The following is a 22,851-nucleotide window of genomic DNA, read 5'->3' as shown; positions in this document are numbered from 1 at the left end:
ACAGGGAGGCAGCGGGGCAGGCGGCAGGCCCCGTAGCTGCTTCGTGCAGTGCAGGCCTGCTGGGGCCGGGAAAGGGTGCCCTCTCCTCCAGACACCGTGCCTCCGTCCTGGGGCGCAGTGGCCGGGGGGACACCAGCCCTTCTGCGCAGGTGCAGGGCGCCCCGCTCCCCTGCTGCAGGACAGCCCCACATGGAGTGTGTGGGGGCGACTCGGTGGCACCTCAGTGTCCTGTGAGGTTGGGACAAAATACGGAGAGAGAGACCACGTACCAGAAGCAGGATTCTTCTTGTTTTAACTAATAACAGCGTCAGCTATGAAGGTGAAACTTCCCTTGTGCAGGGAAGAATGCACCTTTCAGCCGGCTCCTCGGGTAGTCTGCTCCGCGGGGGCCGGCGGGGGCGCGTAGGGCCCGCTGCTGGTGCCTCCTACGACGGGAGCTGTGAGTGCTTGGTGGAGCGGCCCACGTGGGGCATCCAGGAGCTGAGACCCTGCAGCCCAGCTGTGGGGGGGTCCCCTGTGGGGTGGCAGGTGCGGGCAATCCCTGGCTAGGCCACCAGCTGCTGCGCCTCCACGGGGTGAGAGCAGGCCCTGCTGGTGGGCCTATGGGTGTGCTCTCCCGGGGTCGTCCTCCCATGTCACCAGGCTGTGTGCCACCAGCCCCCAGGGAGGTGGTAGTGCCCTGGAGACCAGGCCCGTGTGCAGACCTGCCCTGCCACGCCTGGCCTTTCGCAGGCTTAGGAGGGGCAGTCCTCGGGAGTAGGCCTTGTTGTCTCCAAGCCTTGGATTAAACCGCTTCTCTTGGGAGTTAAGTAACACCACTGGTTTAGAATGGAAGCAGCTTTCCTTGGTTGAGGCCTCTGAAGTTTTCTTGCCCCACAATGCTGGCAGTGTTGCCGTGGCTCTGCTCAGCTTCTTAGAGGGTGTTGGCCAGAGTGTGGGACAGTCACAGTGGCCACCTGCAGTCGTGTTGCTGGAAAATGTTGGTTGAGCTCCTGCTATTTCTGGGGCCTGTACTGGGCTGAGACTACACATGGGGGTTAGAGAGGCAAAAGGGAGGACACAGCCCCTCTCCACACCACCTCCCCCCACCAACAAGGAGGCAGCCACGGTCATGGGTGACAAAGTCAGGAAGACCCCCAGGAGGATGTGGACCCCTCTCCACCCCCGAGCTGTGCTGGGAGACCCCACGGGAAGAGCCACGAGGCATCTCCTGGCTGGTGCTTTCAGAGTTGCTAACACAGCCCAGGGGCCAGGGATGGCCAGCAGAGAGCAGTCAGTGTGAGTACTGCCCGGGTGATGCAGAGCCAGACGGCAGGCCTGGGGGCGATGGCCTTGGGTACAGCACAGATTGGCAGGGCCTGGGAGCTGGAGGTTCCAGGCCTGAGCTTGGAGTGGCTACACCTCTCGCGGGTGTGTCCACCTGAGTCCCCCTTCCAAGGGTCCAAGTGGGCGTCACAAGGGCTGGACTGCGTGGGGTCCCTGTTCCAGGCTGCGCTACTGGCCGTGAGCTCCAGGGTGGGCGCTCAGCTCAGCAGATCCTGGCTGTGGGCCCTGAGGCCCATTGGATTGTCGCCTTCTTGGTCCTCCCCTGTGGCCTCCACCCAGAGGGGCGTCATCGAGGTTTTATTTGTAGGCTGATGGTGAGTTCCCCACCAGGCTCTTTAGAAATGGATTCTTGAGCAAGGGACATGGCCAGTGTCAACGAATACCACTATTCGTTTTTACTCCTTAGGATTCTTTGCCTGGTCTTAATTTTTGTCTGTGAAAACGGCCTGTCTCCAAATTCAGTTACAGGCTGAATTCCTCTCACGCACGTGTATAATGCTTTCCAGGTGTAGAAGTGTGGCTTCACTGAATAAGAGATGATCATTCCCAAAAATGATAAGCGGCCAGCCATGCCCTGGGGTCAGAGCAACCGCCTCTGGAAAGCTCCGGGAGGTGGCTTCCTGGGCGGTGGCGCAGGCCCTCCTCTGAAGAGACCTTTCTTATTTCTAGAAGTCCTCGTCTCACTCATCTGCTTTAAAACCCTCTGTGACTCAAATCTATCCGCAGGACTCCTCAGATTCTTCTATCCAAGTACCACTGACCAAAGATTCCAAAGTGTTGAAATGCCAATTAAAAGCAAGCAGTTTCTGGACTGTGATTAATAGTGCAGTTATAAAAATGTTCTTTCATGAACTATAACAAATGTCCTGCACTAACACAAGCAGTGACTGGCAGGGTGGTCTGTGGGAACCCTGTATCTTATGCATGGTTTTTCTGTAAACCTACAATTTTTATTTTTTTATTTTTTATTTTTTTTAAAGATTTATTTTTTATTTAATTTCCCCCCCTCCCCTGGTTGTCTGTTCTTGGTGTCTATTTGCTGCGTCTTGTTTCTTTGTCCGCTTCTGTTGTCATCAGCGGCACGGGAAGTGTGGGCGGCGCCATTCCTGGGCAGGCTGTACTTTCTTTTCACGCTGGGCGGCTTTCCTCAGGGGCGCACTCCTTGTGCGTGGGGCTCCCCCACGCGGGGGACACCCCTGCATGGCACGGCACTCCTTGCGCGCATCAGCACTGCGCATGGCCAGCTCCACACGGGTCAAGGAGGCCCGGGGTTTGAACCGCGGACCTCCCATATGGTAGACGGGCGCCCTAACCACTGGGCCAAAGTCCGTTTCCCAATTTTTATTCTTTAAAAAAAAAAAAAGCGGTTTCTTTGAAGACTTTGGTTTTATCTTAAAAGTTTATGTAGATTTTGCCTTCTCCTCGGATACGTGTAGTTATTTTAATGTAAATGTTTTAAGTAACCTGAATTTGTTTCCCTCAGATTAATGTGTTCATTCAATAAATATTTGAGGTCCCACTAAGTCCCAGGTCAGTGTTAGATGCCAAGGATAGAATCGTGAACCAAAGTCACTCCTCTTAGAAAATTTATAATGAAGTATCCAGTCTGACTAATTTGAGTTATGTAAAATGTAATCAGATATTATCCTCATTTATGGTATGTCTTCTTGAGGAAGAGCAGTTTTCTAGGAGAAGCACCCTGTTTAGTTTGTCCTGAAGCCTCAGGCCACCTGGCTTGGGAGGTGGGGCTTACCTCCAGGTCAGGTCTTTCCCACACGGGACGGCCCCGCCCTCCGCAGGTGGCCTCAGCCTCCCCAAGCCTCCATTCAGTCCTGCCGCCGTCTGAGGCCCTGCAGTACTTTCTGCACACCTGTCGTCATTACTTCCCCCACACTTGAGGTGTTTTCCTTTTAGGTCACACACTGTGTCTTGATATATCTCTGTAGTATCTGTGCCTAGTAACAGTGCCTGACATGTATTTGTTAGACAGTTTTGTGTTTTGTTTTGTTTTTAATATATTTCTATTAGAGAAGTTTTGAACTTACAAAACAAACATGCACTTGTGTGGAATTCCCATGCAGCACCCTTCCACCAACATACCACATTGCTATGAAACTTCTGTCACGGATGATGAGAGAACGTCATGAGGCTATTACCACTAACTGCGGTCTGCAGCATACGTTTGGTTTATTCCTTCCATACCCCCTATTATTAACATAGTACACCTTTGGCATTGATGCAAGAATATTAAAGTGTGTGATTAATTTTAAAAATTAATCATGCAGACTTTGTCCCCAAGATTGGGCCTACTCTTGAGACCTTAGTTTTCTGATTCATTTCCTTTACATGAGATACTTTAGATGTGGAGAGCAAGTCATAGCACAATTTTTATTTTATGCATTCGGAATCCTAACTTCTGACCTTTCCTTAGAGATTGTGTGCGTATGTATGTTTTTATACAAGTAGAAAATCAGGCCTTGCCGTCTCTCCTGGGAAGAGGCAGCTGGGCACCGCTGGAGGTTCTCCGGGACCAGGCTTTTTCAGGATTTTTTCAGGGCAGGAAGTGTCTGGACATCGATTTGGTGGGAAGGTAACGGAAAGGACTGGTCTATAAGATATAAATTGGGACTTTTCAGGAGGGGGAGGCAAGATGGCGGCTGAGTGAACTTCCCGGTTACTAGCTCCTGGGGGGAATTGGTTGGGAGGCGTCGGAGACTCTTTGGGACTGGCTGTTTCGGGATTTTTCCTGGTCCGGAGGTGTCTGGACATCGATTTGGAGGGAAGGTAACAGAGAGGATCCATCTGTGAAATATACACGGAGATCCCAGCTACGTGTGGAGGATTCCCTCCTTGGGTAGGCGGAGCCGAGGCAGCTAGCACCGCGCGGAGCCCCTGCGGGCGGCGGCCAGGGTAGCCGATTCCGGCCGAGCCCGGCTGAGCCGCGGCGGGCGGGGGGGCGGAGCCCGGCTGAGCTCGGCCAAGCCGCGCCACGCCGGGCGGCGAGCGGGAGAGCAGCGCCGCGCCGCGAGCGGGAGAGCCGAGCCGCGCTGCGCCGCGCCGGGCGGCGGGCGGGAAAGCCGAGCCCGGCCGAGCCCAGCCGAGCCCAGCCGAGCCGCGGCGGGCGGCGGGCGGGGGACCGGAGCCCAGCTGAGCCCAGCCGAGCCTGGTGGCGGGGTTTCTGTTCTTTGGGTTTTTTTTATTTTTTATTTTTTGTTGTTGTTGTTGTTCTTGTTGTTCTTTTTTTTTTTTTTTCAATCCTCTCTTTCTTGTCCCCAATATTCTTCTTATACTATTTTACCTTAACAATACAATAGGTCCTACAGGAAATACCTCACATTTGCTGGGTTTCCTCACCCTCCACTGCCTCATTTCTCTGTGAATAGATTTAGCCTATCTACACGATCCCCTTTCCCCTACAACTTGATATCCTCCACCATCTGCTATCTCTCCTATATTCCATCTCCCTTTCTTTGATCCACAAAGTGTCTAACTCTTAATTTCTAATACCTTTGTTTAGTTTTCCATCTGGTATTCGTCCCTGAAACTATTACCTTTCTTTTCTCTTTCCCTCTCTCACGAAAACAATAGCCTCTTAGTACGTACCACATTCCTCCCATATTCAGTCGTCTACCTCATTATAGGTACTTTCCTACTACTATAACTCTACACAATTTACATGATCTAACCTCCATCCTCCCAGAACTCATATTGTTGCTTTGTAAACATATATCACCAATACTACTTCACACTTTTTCCTTCCTTACACAATTGACTTTCCCCAGCACTAATACTTTCCTTTAAAGTGAGCTTAACTAGCAATAAGAAATTGGAATAAGAAGAACAAAGTGACAAAGAGAAGATATAACACTTACGCAAAAACAACAGCTAATTAATCTCTAAGACTAGACAAAGAAGCTAAGGAACTGATTAAACCCGTCAAAGAAAAAATGTTGACAAGACAGCAACAAAAATCTACAAACCAAACCAGTAATCAGGAAAACATGGCTGAATCCAATCAACAAACTGAAAATCAGGAAGGGGGGCAGGACTTCGCACAAGCAATGAAAGATCTCAGAACATTTATCACCGACAAATTTGATGAAGTAATGAAAGAGGTTAACAGCGTGAAGACAACACTCGGAGGGGAAATTGCAGACATGCGCAAAAAAATAACAGATATGATGGAAATGAACACCACAATTCAAGAAATAAAAAATACACTTGCAGCAAATATCAGCAGACTAGAAGAGGCAGAGCAGAGAATTAGTGATGTGGAAGACAGTGCATTGGAAATCAAACAGATAGTAGAAGTGGTCAATAAAAAGGTAGAAAAAATCCAGATAGGTCTTAGGGACCTGAATGATAACGCAAAACGCTCAAACATACGTATTATAGGCATTCCAGAAGGAGAAGAGAAGGGAAAGGGGTCAGAAGGAGTGTTGCAGGAAATAATGAATGAAAACTTCCCAAATCTACTGAAAGAGACAGATGTACATATCCAAGAAGCACAGCGCACTCCACTGGTCATAAAACCCAACAGGCCCACCCCAAGACATATACTTGTCAAATTATCCAATGCTCAAGACAAAGAAAAAATTCTAAAAGCAGCAAGAGAAAAGAAAACCATCACATACAAGGGAAACTCCATAAGATTAAGTGCTGATTTCTCATCTGAAACGATGGAGGCAAGAAGGCAGTGGTATGATATAGTCAAGGTACTAAAGGAAAAAAATCTCCAACCAAGAATACTCTATCCAGCTAAACTAGCATTCAAAAATGATGGAGAGTTCAAAATATTCACAGATAAACAGAAACTGAAAGAGTATATCAACAAGAAACCTCCCCTTCAAGAAATTCTTAAGGGAATTCTGCAGGAAGAAAGGAAAAAACAGGACAGTCAGAGATGGAGGAGAGTGTAAAAGCAACAAGAAAGACAAAAATAGAAGGGGAAAATAAAATAATACAAACAAAATATAACAAACACAAATCCAACCAAAATATGGCTACCATAAATAACTCTCTAAACGTAATAACACTGAATGTCAATGGATTAAACTCACCTATCAAAAGATTCAGACTGGGACACTGGATAAGGAAATACGACCCATCTATATGCTGCCTACAAGAGACACATCTTAGACCCAGAGACTCATGGAGGTTGAAAGTGAATGGCTGGAAAACAATCATACAAGCAAACAACAACCAAAAAAAGGCAGGAGTAGCTATATTAATATCAGACAAAATAGACTTTAAATGCGAAACAATTGTGAGAGACAAAGAAGGATACTATATTTTAGTGAAAGGGACAATCTGTCAAGAAGATCGAACAATCATAAATATTTATGCTCCTAACAAGGGCGCCTCTAAATATGTGAGGCAAACGCTGGAAAAACTAAGTGAAAGAATAGATGCATCTACAATTATAGTGGGGGATTTTAATACACCACTATCAACTCTGGACAGAACATCTCAAAAGAGAATCACTAAAGAAACAAAACATTTGAACAGTATATTAGAAGAGCTGGATCTAATAGACATATATAGATCATTACACCCAAACACAGGATATACATTTTTCTCAAGCGCACATGGAACATTCTCCAAGATTGACCATATGCTAGGGCACAAAGAAAGGCTTAATGAATTCAGAAAGATCGAAATCATACAAAACAATATCTCTGACCACAGTGGAGTCAAGCTGGAAATTTGCAGGGGACAGAGACCCAGACTTCACACGACAATTTGGAAATTAAACAGCACACTCTTAGAAAAACAGTGGGTCAAAGAGGAAATCTCAAAAGAAATCAATGACTACTTTGAAACAAATGATAATGATAACACAACATACCAAAATTTATGGGATGCAGCAAAAGCGGTACTGAGAGGGAAATTTATAGCCATAAATTCATATATCAAAAAAGAAGAAAGAGCAGAAATTGAAGAATTAACTGCACATTTGAAGGAATTAGAAAAACAACAACAAAGTAACCCAACAGGAAGAAGAAGGAAGGAAATAACAAAGATAAGAGCAGAACTAAATGAAATAGAAAATAAGAAAGCACTTGAAAAAATAAACAAGACCAAGAGCTGGTTTTTTGAGAAGATCAACAAAATTGACAAACCTTTAGCGAGACTAACAAAGAAAAAAAGAGAAAAGATGCAAATACACAAAATAAGAAATGAGAAAGGTGAAATCACCACTGACCCCACAGAAATAAAGACTATCATAAGAGGATACTTTGAAAAACTATATTCCAACAAAAATGACAATTTAGAGGAAATGGACAAATTCCTAGAAATACATAAGCAGCCCATACTGACAAAAGAAGAAATTGATGATCTTAACAAACCAATCACAAGCAAAGAGATAGAATCAGTCATTAAAAATCTCCCAACTAAGAAGAGCCCAGGGCCAGACGGCTTCACAGGTGAATTCTACAAAACATTCCGGAAAGAACTAACACCAATCCTGTTGAAACTATTCCAAAAAATCGAAACAGAAGGAACACTGCCTAATTCCTTCTATGATGCCAACATTACCCTAGTACCAAAGCCAAACAAAGACACCACAAGAAAGGAAAATTACAGACCAATTTCTCTAATGAACCTAGACGCAAAAATACTTAACAAAATACTTGCTAATCGTATTCAACAACACATTAAACGAATTATACACCATGACCAAGTGGGATTTATTCCAGGTATGCAAGGATGGTTCAACATAAGAAAATCAATCAATGTAATACACCATATAAACAGATTGACAGAAAAAAACCACATGATTATATCTATAGATGCAGAAAAGGCATTTGACAAAATACAGCACCCCTTCCTGATAAAAACACTCCAAAAGATCGGAATACAAGGAAACTTTTTGAACATGATAAAGAGTATATATGAAAAACCTAAAGCCAACATTGTTTACAATGGCGAAATCCTGAAATCCTTCCCTCTAAAATCAGGAACAAGACAAGGATGCCCATTGTCTCCGCTCCTATTTAACATTGTCTTGGAAGTACTGGCTCGAGCACTGAGACAAGAACCAGATATAAAAGGCATTCAAATTGGAAGGGAAGAAGTCAAAATTTCATTATTTGCAGATGACATGATCCTATATATAGAAAACCCTGAGAGATCTACAACAAAGCTCCTAGAACTCATAAATGAGTTTAGCAAAGTCGCAGGTTATAAGATCAATGCGCAAAAATCAGTAGCATTTCTATACACCAATAATGAGCAAGATCAGGAGGAAATCAAGAAACAAATACCATTCACAATAGTAAATAAAAAAATCAAATACTTAGGAATAAATTTAACTAAAGATGTAAAAAACTTATACATCGAGAACTATACAAGATTGTTCAAGGAAATCAAAGACCTAAATAAATGGAAGAATATTCCCTGTTCATGGATAGGAAGACTGAATATTATTAAGATGTCTATTCTACCAAAACTGATCTACACATTCAATGCAATCCCAATAAAAATCAACACAGCCTTCATTAAGGAACTAGAAAAACTAACTATGAAATTTATTTGGAATAAAAAGAGGCCCCGAATAGCCAAAGACATATTGAAAAAGAAAAACGAAATAGGAGGAATCACACTTCCTGACTTCAAAACATACTACAAAGCTACAGTAGTGAAAACAGCATGGTACTGGCATAAGGAGAGACACACAGACCAATGGAATCGAATTGAAAGTTCAGATATAGAACCTCATGTATATAGCCATATAATATTCGATAAAGACACCAAACCCTCTCAACTGGGAGAGAATGGCCTATTCAACAAATGGTGCCTGGAGAACTGGATAGCTATATGTAGAAGAATGAAAGAGGATTACCATCTCACACCTTATACAAAGATCAACTCAAGATGGATCAAAGACCTAAATATAAGAGCCAAGACCATAAAGACCTTGGAAAGCAGTGTAGGGAAACATCTACAGGACCTTGTAATAGGAAATGGCTTCATGAATATCACACCAAAAGCACGAGCAGCAAAAGAACAAATAGATAAATGGGACTACCTCAAAATTAAAGCCTTCTGCACCTCAAAGGAGTTTGTCAAGAAAGTAAAAAGGGAACCCACACAATGGGAGAAAATATTTGGCAACCATATATCTGATAAGAGACTTATAACTTGCATATATAAAGAACTCATAGATCTCGAAAACAAAAAGATAAACAACCCATTTAAAAAATGGGAAAAAGATTTAAACAGACACTTCTCCAAAGAAGAAATACAAATGGCTAAAAAGCACATGAAAAAATGCTCCAAATCCCTAGCTATCAGGGAAATGCAAATCAAAACTACAATGAGATACCATCTTACTCCCATAAGATTGGCAGCCATGAAAAAAACAGTAGAATACAAATGCTGGAGAGGATGTGAAGAAAGGGGAACACTCATCCATTGCTGGTGGGAATGCAGAAGGATCCAACCATTCTGGAGGACAGTTTGGCAGTTTCTCAAAAAATTATCCATAGATTTGCCATATGACCCAGCAATACCACTGCTGGGTATATACCCATCAGATCTGAAAACAAGGACACAAACCGATATATGTACACCAGTGTTCATAGCAGCATTGTTCACCATCGCCAAAAGTTGGAATCAATCCAAAAGTCCATCAACAGATGAGTGGATCAATAAAATGTGGTATATACACACAATGGAATACTACTCAGCTGTAAGAACCAATACACTACAATCGCACGTGATAACATGGATGAACCTTGAGAATCTTATGTTGAGTGAAGCAACCCAGGCATTGAAGGACAAATACTATATGACCTCAATGATATGAAATAAGTTAACTGCCTCAGAGAGCTAGAGTCTGGAAAAGTGGCTTACTGGAAATCGGGGGGTGGAGGAAGGATGTGAGTTAATGTCTGTAGGGGTGGAATCTGTGATGAGCTGGGGGTAAGTATGAGCACAAAGAAGGGACAAAATGGGGGCAAGGGGTTACCTTCGGGTGGGGTTTTCTGGGTTTGAGGGGGGCTGGGGATGGGAAGAGGGGAAATATGGTCTAAGAAATAGGTGGGAGGGAGGGGCAACATACAAACATGGGAGAGTGCCAGAAGTTCATTGAGAACTAAATGTTGAGTAAAACGTATCAAAGTATAAGTAGGAGGGTTACCTGGTTAGGACGCTCAGGGGGTATGGTCTGATGCGGGAGGACTCCGGAGGGAATAGCTGAAGGCTCATTTTGCCAAGGTGGGTTCTACCATTGGGTGGGGTGGACCCATATCCTGGGGAAGACTAATGCCGTCGAATAGAGAGAACTGTATCTCTCGTGAGAAAGGACGGCTCCCAGGGCATTAGATTGGCAGGCGTTGTGGGCCCTAAGGGGAGGGGAAAATGGACGTGCAATGGATGGAACAAAGGTAAATAAGGGGGCAAAGGAGGAGTTATGTGAGAGTACACGAGGATGAATATAAAACAGCTAATATTACACCAAAAACATATAGGGGATGACAGACTAATAATGAAAACCATAAGACAAAACATAGGATAACTAAAAAATTTAGAAAACTGTACAACCTAAAGTATGGACCACATAGTAAGCACAAATGTTACCTTGTTTGAAAACTATAGTTTCGGAATCTGTACATCAGTTTCAGGAAATATGATATGAATAAGTTAAAAGATTATTGCTGTGGAAGGGAAAAGGTTTTATGGTGGATCTGGGGAAATACTGTATATTGTATATATGAATTTTGGTGATCTAAGACTCTTCTGAAGCTGACATTATGTTGGTATTCACTTTACGGGAAGTTTTGGATCACAGAGTGGTTCAACAATGGCAGCGGAGGAATACTGATATGGGATGTTATTGACAGGATATATATGGTTGACAGGGAGTTATACAGGGCATATGCCCAGGGTATATGGTAATATCTATATATACTCATAGTGGAAACAATTAAAAACAACAGCTGGGGGGGTACTGGGCTCCTGGCCGGGGGGTCACTGTTGTGGGCCCTGGGAGAGCAGCGGCAATCCTCCAGGTGCAACGGCAAGAACCAGGAAGGAAGGAGGGCCCAACAGTGGGCTCTTGATACTAATGGCTACACTTTTGAGCCTATGCACCTGCAATAAGAACAAGGCCTAGAGTAGCATTGTGCCTGGGGGTTTCCTCCTGACAGCCTTCATGTTACTCAAATGTGGCCACTCTCACAGCCAAACTCAGCGTGTAGATGTGATGCATTCCCCCCAGCGTGGGACACGACACCCGGGGATGAGCCTCCCTGGCACCGAGGGATCACTACCACATACCAGCTGAAGAAGCAACTAGAAAATGACCTTGAATTAAAGACTCAATGCGGAACAGCAGAATATACCTATCTACATATAATAACATGACTTCGAGAAGCGGTTTGACCTAATGTAAGGGGGAAATGGAAAAGAGAAATGAGATTATAAGGCTGTGAGTCTCTAAAAAAGAGTCTGGAGGTTGTCAGAAGGAATACCCCTATGTACAACTGAACAGAGTCTAAGAGACAGATAAGGTAGATACAACCCCAGGTATTGGTTCTTTTGAGGGATAAAGAGACCCACGGGTTCTATGGTCATGGCAGAAGGGGTTCACTGCCATGACAGATGGCCCTTCTTTGGAGCTGGTGTTTCTGCGTGATGGAAATGGACTCAGAGGGGATCTCTTTTCACAAGACTTGCATGCTACTTTATTGGAATTGTAGTTGGTGCTGGGTTTAAGATATATGTAGGGGATTTGAATCTCTGGACTGATAATATGACACCCAGGCCCAGAGCCTCAACAGACTTCAGCTCCTACACTTTGACTTATTGGACTTACTCCACTCAGCTAACATGGAGTTGAAGAAGGTCAACCACCACAACATGGAGCCTAGAGTGTCTACAACTAGAAGCGGGAAGAGTGCATCCAGTACCCATGTGGAATCTAAGCCCTCACTTGACATAGGTGTGCAATGGACACAACCAATCCAATGTCCACAGAGAAAATGTGGAATGGGTGTGGGAACGGTAGCCATGGGGGCTGCTGGGTGTGGGGAACGGGAGGAAGAGATGAGATGTGGAGGCGTTTTCGGGACGTGGAGTTGTCCTGGATAGTGCTTCACGGACAATTACGGGACACTGTAGATCCCCCCAGGGCCCACTGGATGGAACGTGAGAGAGTCTGGGCTATGATGTGGACCATTGACTATGGGGTGCAGTGATGCTCAGAGATGAACTTACCAGGTGCAATGGATGTATCACGATGATGGGAGAGAGTGTTGCTGTGGGGGGAGTGGGGGGCGGGGGCGGTGGGGTTGAATGGGACCTCATATATTTTTTTTAATGTAATTAAAAAATAATAATAATAATAAATAAATATTAAAAAATAAAATAAAAGAAAAAAAAAGGAATGACATATTGATACATGCTAAAACACAGATGATCCTCAAAAACATGCTCAGCAAAAGAAGCCAGACACAAAAGACGGCATACTATATAATTCCAAGTATGTGTAATGTCCAGAAATGAAAATCTATAGAGACAGAAAGAAAACTAGTGTTTGCCAGGACTGGGAGTGGGAACGAAGAGTAATTATAAATGGGCTCCTCTTACTGACGTGGTGGGGAAGTTCTAAAACCAGATTGTAGTGATGGCTATACCATTCTATAAATTTACTAAAAAGCATTGAATTGTACCCTTAAAAATGGGTAAATTTTATAGTTTATACATTATGCTTTAATAAAGTTATTTAAAAAGAGAAAAAAAAAAAAAAAGAAAATCAGAGATCACTCGGAACTTCATCTTTTTCTTCCCTCATCTGGTTGCATCATTGTCTTTTTTGTGCGTCGCAGGGGCCTGCACCTCTCTGCACTGTGCAGCTTTGGGACACCTTATTTTTTTTTTTTTTTTTTTTTTTTTTTTTTTTTTTTTACCAGGAGGTCCTGGGAATCAAACCCAGGTCCTCCATATGATAAACGGGAGCTCAATTGGTTGAGCCACAGCCACTTCCTGAACTTCATCTTGATTGGGAAATTTTTCAATAAAAACTCAGAAGCATGATGTAGAATAATGATAGAAAATGTGTGGGATTGTGTGTGTGAGTGTATGTCCAGTCCTACGTAGATCAAGGTTAGTTTAGGGATTGTCAGTGTTGATTTACTTAAAGCCAGTGTTGCAAACACACATATATATTTGCCTGAAGTACACACGGCTCGACTGACAGCAGCAGGCACCTAGAGTAGAGAGAGGATGACAAGAGGGGGGGCAGGTGTGGAGGAAGCAGGCGTATGTCCTGGTGGGTGTTCTTACGTGCTTGAATTGTTTTGCCGTGTGCATGTATTCTTAGCCTGTTTTGTTAGAACTATAACTCATATAGAGAAGCATGTAAAGCAGATACGTAACCACCACCCTGGCTAGGCACCCAAGAGCTAGCTGCCTGTGGGTCCTTCATAGGTTTAGGGCTGCATACTTAAGTGTAACATTATAGGATCATTTTTTCCTATACTTTAATTAAATGAAATCATACCGAGTAGATCATTTTTATCTTGTCTCTTTTTTATTCAACAATGTCTTGTAATATTTATCCACGTTGTGTATAACTATGCTTCATTTGTCTCCATAATTTTGACGTATTAGATATATGGCAGTGTATTATATTTATCTGATCTACTTACTGCTGGACAATGGGTTGTTTCCAGCGTGGACTATTAGAACGATACTTCTTTTACATAAGTTCTGCTGCATATGTAGGAGTTCCATTAGGGTATGTACCTGGGAGTACAGCTTCTGACCCACAAGGTCCATATACCTTCACTTTCACTTGATAATGCCAAACCTCACAGCCCCACACACAGTGCTCAAACATTCCATTTGCTCCACATCTTCTCCCAACAGTTGGCGTTGTCAGAATATTTCATGTTTGTCAGCCTGCTGGGTGTCTGATGGCATATTGTTGTGGTTTTAATTTGCATTTCTCTGATTATTAATGAGAGTGAGAGTCTTTTCATGTGAGTTAGCCATGTGGATATATTTTGTGAAGTGCCTGGTTAAGACTTTCCTATTTTTCCCTTGGTATTCTGAATTCTTACTGATTTATTGGAAATGTTCATATATTTTAGATGTGAGTCTGTGGGGTATATGTATTCAAATAGTTCTATTCTCTGACTTGCCTTTTCATTCTCTTGGTGGTGTCTTGATGATGAACAATTTTTAACTTTTAGCTCAATTTATCAATTTTTTAATGGTTCCTATTTTTTTGTGTCCTGTTCAAGAACTTCCTTATTTGCCTCCCTGCATAAGATATCCTTCTGTATTACTTCCTAAAAGCTTTAGAGTTTTGCCTTTTAGATGTTAAGTCTGTCACCCACTCCGAGTTTATTTTTGGATATGATGTGGGGTAAAGATAAATTCCTATTTTTATTTTAGTTTTTTGCCTCTGTGTACCTGGTTGACTTTTGAAAAGTTGACTTTCCCTCACTGTTCAGCCATAAATCAAGGATCCATATATGTACAAATCTGTTTCTACTTTCTGTTCTCTATGGCGATACAGAGCTTGGCTGTTTTCATTAGTGAAGCTTTAGGTAAGGCTTGACTTCTGAAATAGCAAGTCCTCCCACCATGTTGTTCTTCTCCAAGGGCGTCTTGGTAAGTCTTACTTGACCCTTTGCATTTCCGTGTACATTTTAGATCAGCTTATCCAAGTCCACAAAAGTGATCTGTTAGGCTATGATTGGGATGTCATTGACATCCTAACCCCAGTGTCATAAAGAAAAATCTCTTCTTCTTTCTTAATCTTGATAATTGTTATCTACAAAATAAACTCGATGGTGAGACATCGAAAGTTTCCTCTGCAGTCAGAAACAGAAGACGCAACACCTCCCTATATCTTTACAGCATTGCTCTGGAGGTCCTGGGCAGCTCTGGCAGGTGGGAATGACCGGAGCAGCCTCATATTGCAGGTGCCAGGTAGGCCCAGAAAAGCTAAGGGTTTTACAGCCATATTATTAGGATCCTAAGATAGCAAGACAGCTAGATGCAAAATGAATACCCTAAAATCACTGTTTTCTATATTGCAGCAGCAGTTAGGAAATTAAATCATTTTAATGATACCATTTACATAAACATCAAAAAAATAAATCACAAAGAATAAAAAGTGACATTTAACACATTTATAGGGAAAAAAAGTATAAAACTTAACTGTTAAGATATTTGAGGAAGATTTGCGTAAATAGAGAAATACTCCATGTTTATGGATTGAAAGACTCGATGTTGCAAAGACTTCCCGTTCTCCCCAAATAGACCTGGGAAATGTAAAGGCTGAGAATATTGAAGACCTGAAGAGCCCCGTGAGGGAAGTTAATCTAACAGAGGTTAAGTCATTCTCAGGCTCTGGGAAGCAAGGCTCTGGTATTGGTGCAGGCAGAAGCCGGTCGATCGGTGCCACAGAAGGGAGAGCCTTGTGTTCATGGACCCCTGATTCAGGCAGGGGAGACGCTGGAGAGCTGTGGGGGAAAGATGGCCGCTTCAGAAAGGGAGGCATGAATTTTCTCTTTAAAAATCAATAGTATTGCTGAGTTTTTATTTTCTTCGAAGGAAACTTGCCACCTGCTAAAGTTGCCTCATAAAAGAGATATAAGCTATGGAATTTAGTACGTTACTGAAGAATTCCACATTCGCGCTATAAAAGTTCTCAGTTTAATTGCATTGCACTTCCTTCTCATTCATTTTGTGTTCACACTAAATGTATTAGGAAGACAGGATGGTTCCATCATCTGGCGCTTACCTTTTCTTTCTGTTTCATTTGCGGCATCTGTCGTCGTGAGGTCCTGCTTTGCAGGTCATTATGGAGCCCTGAAGGGCCCACTGAGCACTGTGCATTGAGAAGGGAGCGCTTGGCTGTGCTGGCACTGTGCACTCTAGCTTTGAAAATCAGCCTGCGTCAGCCCTTTGGCAGATATCATGAGGAGTTCAAAAGGCTGCAGGCTATGAGCCTCAGGAGCTCGCACCTTTTGGGGTTTTTTTTGAGTTGTTATTTTCTGGGTTTGTGGTTTTTGCAACTGTTTCTTTTTTTTCATTGCATTTTTATTTAGAAGCCGTTATCTTCACATACCAGAAAGGCCTGCCTCTGTTGTCTTTCTACAAATTCATGCTATAAATTGGTACTTTATTGTATCTTGGAGTATTTCTTTTTTTTTTTTTTTTTTTAAGATTTGTTTATTATTTAATCCCCCTCCCTTTGTCTGCTCTCTGTCCATTCGCTATGTGTTCTGTGTCCGCTTGCATTCTTGTCAGCAGCACCGGGAATCTGTATCTCCTTTTTGTTGTGTCATCTTGCTGCATCAGCTCTCCACGTGTGCAGCTCCACTCCTGGACGGGCTGCGCTTTTTTCACATGGGGCAGCTCTCCTTGAGGGACACACTCCTTGCACGTGAGACTCCCTACACGGGGTACACCCCTGCGTGGCACAGCACTCCTTGCGCGCATCAGCACTGCACGTGGGCCAGCTCACCACATCAGTCAGGAGGGTTTGAACCCTGGACCTCCCATATGGTAGGCAGATACTCTATCAGTTGAGCCAAATCCACTTCTCAGAGTATTTCTTTTAACCACTAAGACTTAGCCTCTAGAAGGAGGTCATTTTTAATCATTTGCCTGTCCACAGACAGAGTTCTCATGATACCTCTTGATGCAGAGCTATGATTTAGTAATTCAACCCCATCATATTCTCTGCCTTGGTTAAATATGTATGTGTGTGAGTGTCTATCATTCCCTTCTACAATTGAGGGTACACATTTGGAATGTCAGGCGGCTCCCAGGGTGAAGGCAGCTGCTGGTTCTTTCCGGGCATGGAGTGTGAGAATGCCAGGCAGGCTCCCCAGCTATGAGCGTGCTTAAGGTGTTCCTTGCAAATTGGGGTATGAACAAAAGTGGAGAACTGAGTAAGGATTGAAGATAAGCAAGGGTTAATTCAGAAAATGAACCTTTTCATTGAAAAGAGCTGGATATTTAAATGCTAAGAGGCCTGAAGTTTATCATGACTTCTTCCTATTTAAAATGATAGCATGTCACTTGCTACTAGGTGTGTTTAGGGATCAGGTTTGGTTATCAGGGTCTCTCTCTCCTTTTCTCTCTCTCTTTTTAGGGTCTCTTAAGTATCCTTTAGGGCATGGATTCTTAACCAAGGTCTGTGAACTTGAATTGAAATTCAAAAAAACATTCTTGTGGGGATGTGTTGGTGTGGGTGTGATCTATTTATTGAATAATCCATGGTTTAGTGTGGACTTAGTAAGGGATCTGTGGCTTTCACCTGACTGGCAAAGGGTCCATGGAACAGAAAAGTTAAGAACCCCTGCTTTACAGGGTATATCCCATCACCCTGCTTGTCTGTTTCTGATCCCTGCACACAGTGTAGGATTTAGGGACACACAAAAAGGATAAATTCAGACCACAACATCTGAGTGCCTGCTCTTTGCAAGGTTCAGTGCTGGGCATTAGGGGACACAGAATTGGAAAACATTTACATGACACCTACCCTCAAAAAGCATGTGGTTGGAGAGGTAAGAAAGAACTTCTCCAAAGATTACTGACCATTTAAAGCCATGGAAGTGCTCAGGGACCAGCTCAAGAGTGATGCACCATGTCTAGCTATGGAGGTGAAAAAGGCCTTGTAGAAGAAATGTGCACAGAAGTTGGCAGTTAGGTGTGGGGAGTACTGGGTACAAGGAAACCACCAGCCGCATAAGGGCAGGGGGACCCGGGAGCCATGGAGGTGCCCGTTGGGCCAGAGGCTCATATGGGGTCGTGGGTCAGGATCCCTTAAATTATTTAGGACCCCAAAGAACTTGTTTACATGAAGTATAGCTATTGATACAGAACATACTTGAAACTAAACCAGAAGAAAAATTTAATATATTTACTCATTCATTAAAAAATAAGCTCATTACATATTAACAAAAATGCCATTTTATGAAAAAAGCCATATTTTCCAGAACAAATTTAGTGAGAAGAACAACATTTTACATTTTTGCTAATCTCTTTAATGTCTGACTTGATAGAAGATAGCTGGATTCTCATGCTTCTGCATTCACACTTTTTCTGTATTGTTTTGGTTGAAGTACAGGAAGACGTAGTTAGGAAAGAGAGGAGTATTTTATTATTATTTAATAACCTTTTCAGATTGCCTTGCTTGGAATCATCTTTGATATTACAATAAAACTTAACAAAACTTAACAACTTCAGATTCCTAAAGGAGCCTACTGTGTGGAATCTGACATCATATCAGTGATCTGTCTCACTAATTTCTTTTGCATTGAAATCCACTGGGGCACCTTGCATTTTGGATGGCTTATTTGCCCATGCATGATTTAGTAACATTGCTTGTTGATCATTTGGAAAATAAGTTTGTTGAGTTCTACAAATGTTCCAGTTGTCAACACATTTCATTACGTATATGTGTGTGTACGTTAAAAATCCCATTGACATCACCACTGATCTCACTGAGAAAGTCTGCAGTTCTGGGACGCTGTCAAGCCCACAGAGGCACACACGAGTTTCCGAAATCCCCAGAATACTGAAAAGCTTTGTTTGAATCCAACTTCATAATTCACCAGCCCTACGGTGACCCTTTTGACCTGTTTGTCTCCTTTATGTTATTGTAAGGATTAAATGGGGGAAAAAAAGCATAAATGTGGGTATGGCATCTAGCCCACGTCCACACTCACTACATAATAGCTGCTGCTGTTGTTACTCGTGCAGCTCTGTGTTGCTGTTGTGTTGTTACTTGTGCTGTTCTGTGTTGCTGTGCTGTTACTTGTGTTGTCATGTGTCACTGTGTTACATTGTGCTGTCACTGTCGCTGTGCTGTATTGTCATTGTGTTGTCACATGTTGCTGTGTTGCATTACTTGTGCTGTCACATGTCGCTGTGCTGTGTTGTTACTATGCTGTTACGTGTCTCTGTCTTTGTCCACACCATCAGTCGCCATGAATGACTGCTCTGACAGTACAGCAAAATGAGGAAGGAAATGTGCTTTGGGAGCACTGGTGTCTCTCACCGTGTTTGTTTTGACAACCTTCAGACGCCAAGTCTTCAGAGGCCAGTGCCTCCTGCCAGCCATCCAGAGTGAACAGCCCCTTGTGTAAATTTAGAACCAGCAGGCAGGCACAAGGAAGCACCCTTGCTCTTATCCTTTTTACCTTGCCTTCGCCTTCATCATGCACATCTCATATCCACTAAATGTGCCGGTACGCTCACCACACACTGGACCTTAGTGTTTGCCTCCTGTGCCATTTCCCAGCGCAGGGCCTGGAGGTGACGACTGGGGCTCACGTACCCTTTGTTGGGTGAATGGACGAATGCACTTGGAGTGAAGTTTTGTTGAACGGTACTCTTGACATAGTTTCAAAGACTTAAAAAACATGGAAATGTTACGCCAAGTGTGATTTGGGCAGTGATGAGCTTTTCTTTTTGTTTTCATTTTCTTTAAGGAATATTTACTCTCTATTCACCCTGATCCCATCTCTTTTTGTTCTTGAGTTTCTGTTAATTCACTCGGAAAAACATAGAAGACTTAAAAATGTTTCACGATAGTTTTGGGTTAAACATTTTTGTGATCAATACATTTTGTTTTCTGCTTTTCAGATGTTCCTCCTGCTGATCAAGAGAAGCTTTTTATTCAGAAGTTACGTCAGTGTTGTGTCCTCTTTGACTTTGTTTCTGATCCACTAAGTGACCTAAAATGGAAGGAAGTAAAACGAGCTGCTTTAAGTGAAATGGTAGAATATATCACACATAATCGGAATGTGATCACGGAGCCTATTTACCCAGAAGTCGTCCATATGGTGAGTGGTTCTGGTCTAGCCAGCATGCCCCAGCCCTGAGTTTCAAACAGGACTCTGAGATTTTTAGGACAAGCTCCAGTGCTACCCAGAAAAAAAAAAAGCAAAACCTCTGTTCCAAAATTGTACTTGAATCTTGAGAAAGGAATGACTTCTTCCTAATGTGCACTGCACTCTAGTGATGATAATAGCAAGGGTTTATTGTGTGTCTTCCAGAGAGCATTCTACCCACTCTACATAAACATTCCTCCTATGGGGGAGGAATATTAGAACTTTTATTGGTTATTTTATTTTCTTTAATTTTTTGTTGGTTATTTTAATTTTTTTTTTTAAACATATATAACATTAATATAATAGCACCCATATGTAGTTTGAAAGTAAACATATGACTGCACATGCAGGAAAATTCTAATGATTGAGCAGAGTTAGAAATACAGTGATGGGACTGGCTGGTGTCAGGGCATTCATCCCAGATTGGTTGCAGTGACCTCCATCATCTGTTTTGTTCGGCCCCCAAATCTCAGTCCCCTGCAGGCTCATTCTTGACAGTCTTTGTTTGCAGGTCCTTTGTAGCCCTTCCAACTATGTCTCATTGTGACAGTAGATAATACCACCTGGAAGATTACAGGACGTGCAGTTACTAAAACTCTTACCGTTTGACAGTGAGCTCCAGTTTCCTCTGTGTGTTTTTTTTTAATTGATATTTTATCTGCCTTTGAAACAAGTTCCCTCACTTAATCTTGTTTTTTCCCCCAAAGCTATGTATTATGCTTTAAATCCACTAGATTTGTTGGCCTAAAATATTTTTATTTCTTCAGTCTTTTTGCTTTGGAAGAAGAAAATGAAAGTAATATTCATTTCGTTTGTGTCAAGAGTTGAAATAAACTTGGTTAATTTATTGCTTTTAACTTTTGAAGTTCAGAATTTGCCAGCCAGAATTTACTCCTGAGAAATAACTTTGCTCATATAATTATGAGCAAGTAAATCCCACAAAACCTTAACCAGTTCAGACTGAGGAATATTGGGGAATATCTTTTTTCTCTCCTTAATCTCAGCTCTCTTGCTTGTGTCATAAAGAAAAATCTCTAATACTTTCTCCTATAAACTTTCATAATTTTGTTTTTCACATTATATTTTATAATCCTCCTCGAGCTGTTTTCTATGGGGTAGCATAGTGCTATAACTTTATTTTCTGCTAAATTGAGAGTCACTTGTTCTTAACATCATGTGTTGAATATTCCATTTCCTGCACTGATTTAAAATGCTTCTTTAGTATATATTTAGGTTTTTTGCATGTAATATATACTAGATGCATGTTATGTAATGTTTATAAATATATAAATTTATTGTATATTAAATCCCACACATATGTGGGAATTTTCTATTTTAATGGAGCCTGGACCTGATTTTTTTAAACAAACCAATTTTATTGATACATATTAATAAAGCATACAGTTTATTTAAAGTGTACAATCAGTGGTATTTGATATAATCACAAAATTGTGCATTCATCACTTCAATCATTGTTAGAGCATTTTCATTATTTCAATAATAATAAAAAACAGATAAAGAAGAAAATCCACCACCTCTCAATCTCTCTGTTTCCTGTGCTATACATAGCTGCTATTTCTGGCTATTCTTGTACAAGTATTTGTTTTTAAGCAATTTTATTGCAGTATTTTCACATACCATACAATCTGTCTAAATTTTAGTATAATCACAATATTCTGCATTCATCATCACAAAAATGTTTAGAATTACTTCATTACACCAAAAAGAAAACTCCACACCCCTTAGCATGCCTTCCCTAGCCCTACGTAACCACTAATCAAATTTCATGTTAATAAATTGATTTATATTTACATTTTATATAAATGTAATCATGCATTATATTACACAATACATTTAGTTCATAGTAACACAGTCATACAGTATTTGTCCTTTTGTGTCTGACTTGCTTCACTCAACATAATGTTCTCTCCAGGTTCATCCATGTTGTCATATGCTTTACAACTTCATTTCTTCTTAAACCTGCATAATATTCCATCATGTGTATACACCAGTTTGTTTATCCATTCATCAGTTGATGGACACCTGCATTGTTTCCACCTTCTGGCAATCGTGAATAACACTGCTATGAACATTGGTGTACAGATGTCTATTCAAGTCACTGCTCTCAGTTCTTCTAGGTATATACCCAGTAGTGGTATTGCGAGGTCCCATGGCAAAATCTATACTCAACTTCTTTAGGAACTGCCAGACAGTCCTCCACAGTGGCTGTATACCAGTCTGCATTCCCACCAAGAGTGAATACGCTTTCCTGTCTCTGCACATCCTCGCCAACACTAGTAGTTCTCTTTTTAATAGTGGCCATTCTGATAGGTATGAAATAATATTTCATTGTAGCTTTGATTGGCATTTCTCTCATCATTAGTGATGTTGAACATTTTTTCATGTTTTTTTTTGCCATCTGTATTTCTTCTTTGGACAAATGTTCTTCAAGTCTTTTGCCCATTTTTTAATTGAGTAGTTTGTCTTTTTATTCTTAAGTTATAACATCTCTTTATATATCATGGATAATAAACCCTTATCCGATATGTGATTTCAAAATATTTTCTCCACTGAGTTGACTGCCTTTTCACCCTTTTGACAAAAAAGTCCTGTGAGGTGCAAAAGTATTTGATTTTGAGGAGGTTCCATTTATCTA

The 22,851-nt window shown here is 42.1% G+C and overlaps 1 protein-coding gene across 5 annotated transcripts in view; it reads left to right on the top strand.

The window, feature by feature from the left end:
* The window catches only part of PPP2R5C (protein phosphatase 2 regulatory subunit B'gamma), a 183,281-nt gene that overhangs the window by 90,666 nt on the left and 69,764 nt on the right, over window positions 1-22,851 (top strand). For all 5 annotated transcript variants that reach the window (XM_058291566.2, XM_058291558.1, XM_058291578.1 and 2 more), the window contains one exon: window positions 19,948-20,147. In XM_058291566.2, the coding sequence (XP_058147549.1) occupies window positions 19,948-20,147 (200 nt within the window). The remainder of the gene's footprint in view (window positions 1-19,947; window positions 20,148-22,851) is intronic.

This window comes from Dasypus novemcinctus, chromosome 3 (genome assembly GCF_030445035.2).
Source record: "Dasypus novemcinctus isolate mDasNov1 chromosome 3, mDasNov1.1.hap2, whole genome shotgun sequence".
In the NCBI taxonomy this organism is placed as follows: Eukaryota; Metazoa; Chordata; class Mammalia; order Cingulata; family Dasypodidae; genus Dasypus; species Dasypus novemcinctus.
This window is presented reverse-complemented; position numbering and strand designations above follow the sequence as displayed.